Source organism: Alligator sinensis, unplaced genomic scaffold (assembly GCF_000455745.1).
Source record: "Alligator sinensis unplaced genomic scaffold, ASM45574v1 scaffold531_1, whole genome shotgun sequence".
Lineage (NCBI taxonomy): Eukaryota > Metazoa > Chordata > Crocodylia > Alligatoridae > Alligator > Alligator sinensis.
In genome coordinates this window covers 1221392-1228167 of record NW_005842173.1, presented here as the reverse complement: position 1 = coordinate 1228167, position 6776 = coordinate 1221392, and the positions used below count along the sequence as shown (strand labels likewise).

Genomic DNA, 6776 nt, shown 5'->3' with positions numbered 1-6776 from the left:
TTGTAGGATGGGTGAAAACCTTTTGTTTTTCACAAAACGCTGACAGGAAGCCATACTTTCCCCCGTCCCCTTGTTTAATAGCTGTCAAGTGCTGGGCTGTTCCAAGTGGGATCTTCAGTGCTCATTGTTTAAAAGCCTAGTTTGCATATTTAAAATCATTTGTCTCAGGGTCAATATGCCCTGCCCTAAAACGGTGAAGGAAAGCACTCAGTATTCACAGCAAGGCAGCTGAAGTGGGGTGAAAGATCCTAGCATAGGATCAGGGCACAGCAGGTGGGGCAAAGGAGACAGAGCGAGGGTGTCTGGAGGGTTGTTAGGCGCACCGAGTTGGGGCAGTCTGAACAGCGGTATTGAGGTGACTAGATGAATGTCTTTAGGCATCTTGTTGGATCCCGCAAGAAGGTCTCTTGAGAAAAGTTTCAACTGCAGTGGCTTTGGAGATCCCACTCCCAATTTTAGGCTTCACTCTTGTTGGCATCTAGTGCATGGAGAGTCAGAGCAAGTGGGCACGGCTTGTTTCTAGTCATGATATCTTGCAATTTTGGAGGCAGTGTTGGGAATTTTAGACATGTCCAACATTTCCTAGGTACTTAACACTCCATTACTGCACATGCCCAGAAGCAGCTCAGGCTTGACTGACCCCCATCTTCATCATTTCTTACTGCCTAACTTAAGCCGCTCTCTGCCCGATGTTCTGCCTTTTGCAGACACCGTTCTTAAGCATCTAGCACTACCCACGTCTAGAAGACCTAGCCCCCTAACTGTAGGGGATGGATTTCACTAGGCATCTACATCATTCTAGAGATCTAGTCCAAGACCTGAGCTCACCATTGAAATGGATAGGGGTGGGGGGATTTAGGCATCTACATACCTTTGAAAATCTGAACCAAACAGATTTGGCGAAGATGACCTAGGAATTCCATGATGGAGCAGGATTTGAACCCAGCTTTTTCTGAGATTTAAGCTACTGCCCTAACCAATAAGTCCTTGTTCCTCCAAATCAAGGAGACAGAGGTCCTTTTCTCAAGTAGTCATAGCTCCCGAAGATCTTCTAGTTCTGCAACCAGGCTTTTCAGCTCCTCCTTTGTAGGGATAAACTCTCACTATGAACAATCAGACGGGAAGTTCACAGGAGGGCTCTCATGAAGAGTCCACCCCCTTTACTCTCATCTTTGCAATTCTTGCCTTGAATAGGATCATAAGATTTCATCCAAAATATGACCCCATTTTTGCAGATGGGAATATTAAAGCACACAGATTAATGAAGATATCTGAGGTTTCACCAAATGGCTAACAAGTTTAGCATTTGTTGGCTCCCAGGCCCTTCCCCAACCCTCTAGATCAAAGGTGCTCAACCCCAACCTGTGGGCCAGATCCAGCCCGCAGGGCTCCCCAGAAGTCTGGACTGTGGGTGGCAGGGGAATAGTGGCACGGCTGCCCAGCTGCCACATTTCCAAACCTGTGGGAAGCCGTAGACCCTTGTAACAAGTGTAGATAGGATGTATGTACACTGTGGCAGCTTTCCTTATGGCATAAACTGAAATCAGTGGACCCATCCCACTGTCCTAGCATTGACTTACATCAGTTGGTATCTAAGAAAGTGAATTTTGAGTGCTCGAAGAAGGAAAGATCTGGCCTCTTTTTTTTTTTTCTGTAATAGGGGAAAGGGACAGATGGTGTCTGGGAGAAGAAGTTCTCATAAATGGGACAGTATCATGAAGATCCAACAGATAATCTGCACTGTCATCTCAGTCCATGTTTTCAGGAGACAATATGGGAATGTTTCGGGCTCTTTTAAGACACTCAGACAGAGGACATGCCATTCTGGTACTTGGATGTTTTTTTCTTAGGGCTGATTTTTTCCAGTAGTGATAACTGTGTGACATAGTTAACAGGACTGTTTTCTCTGGATACAGTCCGTTTTCTGTACGTGAAGTTCAAGTACTCTTGGTATTGCCACTTACGCAGCCGCTTCTTCAGTTCAGCTTGAACCTACAGAAATGGAATTAAAGGAAACAGAGCTCAGGAATTCAAACATGAAAATGATGTGGCTTCTCCTAGACTATATCTTAGATGTACAAGAAAAGATTTTTTTTTAAATAGCAAAAATTTAGGCTACTAAGGCCTGGATCTTACTCCACCTTAAGATGTCATGCCTCTGCTGCCATTTGCCTGAGATGTACATGTCTTGTCTTATGAGTGTGACCCTACACTGTCTAAGGAGATGCATAGGAGTTCAGTAGACAGACTTATGTACTTCCATCATGTTGGGATACAGCTCAGTCAGCAGGGAGATGTCTACCTGAACAAGGGCATTTAACTGACTGAGCAAAGCCCAACCTTTTGCAAAATGGCTGATGGCAGTCAAAGGCCTCATCCATCTTCTGCCCCATGGCCTAGTGGTTAGAAAACTTGCTTGGGAATTGAGAAGTGTTGATTCTGGACCACACTCAATCAGAGAAGGGATTGAAATCGCATCACCTGCTTCACAAGAAAGTGCTCTACCCACCATTTTCTGGATGAGACAAGGCTGAGAGCACCTTCATAAAATGATAGAATCCTAGAACGTCAAGGTTTGAAGGGACCTCAAGAGATCATCTAGTTCAACCCCCTGCTAAAAACAGGACCGTACCCAGCTAGATCATCTCAGCCTAGGCTTTGTCTAGCTGGGTCTTAAAAACCTCAAAGGATAGAGACTCCACCACCTCTCTGGGTAACCTGTTCCAGTGTTTTAGTACCCTCCTAGTCATAGTTTTTCCTAACCTAAACTTCCCTTGCTGCAACTTGAGATTCTTGCTCCTTGTCCTGCCATCTGCCAGCACTGAGAACAGTCCAGCTCCATCTTCTTCAGAACCACCTTAGATAGTTGAAGGCTGCTATTAAATCCCCCTCAGTCTTCCCTTCTCCAGACTAAATGCGCCCAGTTACCTCAGCTGCTCCCTTTAAGTTATGTGCACCAGGCCTCTGGCCATTTCTCCTGCCCTCCCCTGGACTCTCTCCAATTTGTCCACATCCTTTCTATAGTGGAGAGCCCAAAACACCTCCTAGGCAACGCTCCTACCAATACAGCCCAGTATGCCATTAGCCTTCTTCACAACAAGGGCACATTGTTGGCTCATATTCAGCTTATTGTCCACAGTCACCCCCAGGTCCTTTTTTGCAGAGCTGCTGCCCAGCCAGCCAGCCCCCAGCCTGTCCCAGTGCATGGGATTGTTCTGTCCTAAGTGCACGATTTTGCACTTGTCCTTATTGAACCTGATGAGATTTCTTTTAGTCCAATTCTTCAATATGTCTAGGTCTCTCTGTATCCCAGCCCTACCCACCCCCCCCCAAGATATCTACTACTCCCCACTGCATCTGCAAGCTTTCCGAGGCTGCACTCCATCCCATTTTCCAGGTCATTGATGAAGACAGTGAACAAAACTGGCCCCAGAAACAACCCCTGGATCACTCCAATTGATATAGGTTGCCAATTAGACATTGAGCCCTTGATTATTATCCTTTGAAACCAATGATCCAGCCAGGTTTCTATCTGCCTTACAGACTGCATTTCCATAGCTTGCTTGGCAGAATGTTGTGGGAGACTGTATGAAAAGCCTTGCTAAAATCAAGGTCTATCACATATAGCGCTCTCCTTGCAGCCTTAGAGCCAGTCACCTCATCATAGAAGGCAATCAGGTTGATCAGGCATGACTTGCCCTTGATGAATGTATGCTGACTTCCTGATCACCTCCTCTTCCAAGTGCTTAGAAATGGATTCCCTGAGGATCTGTTCCTTGACTTTTCCAGGGACTGAGGTGAAGCTGACCAGTCTGTAATTTTCTGGATCCTCCTTCATCCCTTTTTTAGAGATGGGTATTATATTTGCTCTTTTCCAATTGTCTGGGACCTCTCCTGATTGACATGAGTTTTCAGAGATAATGACCAGAGGGTCTGCAATCAAATCAGCCAACTCCCTCAGCACCCTTGGGTACACTGCATCCCACCCCATGAACTTGTGCATAGCCAACTTTTCTAATAATCTCTAACCTGTTCTTTCACCACTGTTGGCTGCTCACCCCCACGGACTGTGCTGACCAGTGCAGCAGTCTGGGAGCAGACCTTGCCTATGAAGATGGAGGTAAAAAAGGCATCGAGCACTTGAGCCTTTTCTGCATCCTCTGTCACTAGGTTGCTTCCCCCATTCATGAAGGGACCCGCACTTTCTCTGATCCTCCTCTTGCTACCGACATACTTGTCAGAACCCTTCTTACCCTTCATGTCCTTTACTGGCTGCATTTCCAATTGCACATTGGCCTTCCTGATTTCATCTCTGCATACCTGAACAATACTTTTATACTCCTCCCTAGTCATTTATCCAAGTTTCCACTTCTTGTACGCTTCCTTTTTTCCGTTTTAGCTCACTGAATAGTTCCCTGATAAGCCAAGCTAGTCTTCTGCCATACTTGCTAGTCTTCCTGCACAGTGGGATAATTTGTTCCTGCACCCTCAGTAAAGTTTCTTTAAAATACAACCAGTTCTCCTGGACTCCTCTCCCCCACAGGCTAACTTCCCAGGAGATCTTCTCTATCAGTTCCCAGATCAAGTCAAAGTCTGCTCTTCTCAAGTCCAGGGTCCTTACTCTGCTGCTTTCCTTCCTACCTTTCCTCAGGATCCTGAACTCAATCATTTTGGGGCCATTGCTGTTCTTTTTCTCCCTCCTCCCTCTTACATACTCTACTTCTGGTGCTACAATTGAAGTGCTTTTGTTTAGGGTCCCAGCTTCAAATGGTAGAAGGGGTTCAAATTCCCTTTGGTTGAATTAGGCCTAGAAACCAGATCTCCCACTTTTTGCACTGTCAGGCAAAAGGTGGGGAGGCTGGCTCTTACCGTGGCCATGACTACACTTTAGGAATTGTGGAATGATACTGAGTTTGTTCTTTCTTATTTAGCAACTCATTTCAATCAAGTGTATCTGAAGTTACATTATGTTCACATTGTCACCGTGCTTCTGAAAACTACTCCATGCCCACCCCCACCCCCCCTACTCTCCCATGCACCTTGGGAACACTCCCAAACACCAGTCTCAAACTCTTAAGAGACAAAGAGCTCAAGAGGCACTGAGTGGCCTCATTGCCTCAGTTCCAGGTTTGAAGATATGCAGCTGAAGTGGGTTAGGCGGGTGAGAGAGAGTGGCTGCTGACTCAAAAGAGGTAGAGAAGTGCACGAGGGAAAATGGATGAGGTTCTTTCAGGCTTCCAAGAGAAGATCAAAGTGCAATGAAATGGGACTTGGCATAACTGGAATACAACTGAATCTTATGTGTTTCAAAGGGCTCCTGTGATGTGAGGTCTTGCTACTTACCTCTCCATTTAAGAAGCAATACAAAAGGGCAACAACAAAGCCCTAGGAAAACAAAATAACAAGTCAATAATGTCATATCGAACATGGTGAACTTCAGCACCTCTGCCTTTGGAGCACAGAACAACATCCATTTTTAGTTAATAATTTAATTATTAATTCATTAGGACTGACTGGCAGCAAAATACATTTTTCCCATCATTATGTTAGTGGTGTCACCCTGTATAAGTAGCTTTCATATTTAGATTAAAAACTGATGACTCACGTTGTGCTTTTCACCAATGCCTCCTTGGGCTTAGAATCAGGACTGTCCAACTCTGGACACATCTACATGTGCTATAGGCAATGAGCATTAAATCTAGTACCTCCACTGTGAGATACTACAAAAATGTACCTTAGCCTATTTTAATCACATTAGCCTGGTTTGGGGGCATTTTTACACATGCAAGTGCTTATACTGCGATACTTTCAGGTGTATAAATGGCCAAATGCACATCAACGCTGTGAGAATGGTGGTGTTATGCTTTTGAATTAAAACACATAGAAGGTGCTTTAGTTCAAAAGTGCACCGCTGTATGCTGATGTGCATTTTGCCACTTAGACAACTCGAGTCTGCTCCGAAGCGGTAGATCTCCAGTGCATTGCGGGACCAAAAAGTATGTGTATAAATGCCCTTTGTGATGCTTTAATGTGCATTAAAATAGGCTAATGTGCATTAACATGCATGTGTAAATATACTCCGCATGTCCTAAACTGCTAAAAGTTAACTGGCATCCCCTCTTAGTTCAAATAGTGGGGATCTGAGCTTTTTAGAGTGGGAGGAGTTCAGCTCTACCCCTGGCATTGAAATTCCCAAGGATGTATCATGAATGAAATATTAGACAACCATGGATTTAGGTAGCAGTAACTACAGCAGATAGCAGTAATTATATATAGTAGGTAGCAGTAATTACATGTGTAAATTCACACATTAGGATTCTGAGAGTGTTATAGTTATAGATAATATGGCAAAAACCATGCTACTGGTGATGTCACCAGAATACTGGCATAAAATCAAAGCTAGTTAACACAGAATCATAGAAGTCAGGTCGGAAGGGACCTTGTAGATCTTCGAGTCCGACCCCCTGCCTGGGCAGGAGGAAGACTGGGCTCAAATGACCCCAGCCAGGTAGGCATCAAGCCTCTTCTTAAAGACCCCCAGAGTAGGAGCCAGCACCACTTCCCTTGGAAGTTGGTTCCAGATCCTAGCCGCCTTAACTGTGAAGTAGTTCTTACGGATGTCTAATCTAAACCTACTCTCCAACAACTTGTGGCCGTTATTCCTTGTTATCCCGGGGGGCGCTAGGGGAAACAAGGTCTCCCCCAAACCCTTCTGGTCCCCCCTAGTGAGTTAATAGACGGTCACCAGGTCCCCCCTCAGCCTTCTCTTGTGAAGG

The 6776-nt window shown here is 45.2% G+C and overlaps 1 protein-coding gene across 1 annotated transcript in view; it reads right to left on the bottom strand.

Moving 5' to 3' along the window:
• Window positions 1-1803: 1803 nt before the first annotated feature.
• Window positions 1804-6776, bottom strand: part of LOC102378136 (vasoactive intestinal polypeptide receptor 1-like) — a 33805-nt gene continuing 28832 nt past the window's right edge. Inside the window, exons 12-13 of the mRNA XM_025206826.1 lie at window positions 5344-5385; window positions 1804-1992 (exon numbers count right to left, since the gene is read on the bottom strand). Coding sequence (XP_025062611.1) covers window positions 1804-1992; window positions 5344-5385 — 231 coding nt within the window. The remainder of the gene's footprint in view (window positions 1993-5343; window positions 5386-6776) is intronic.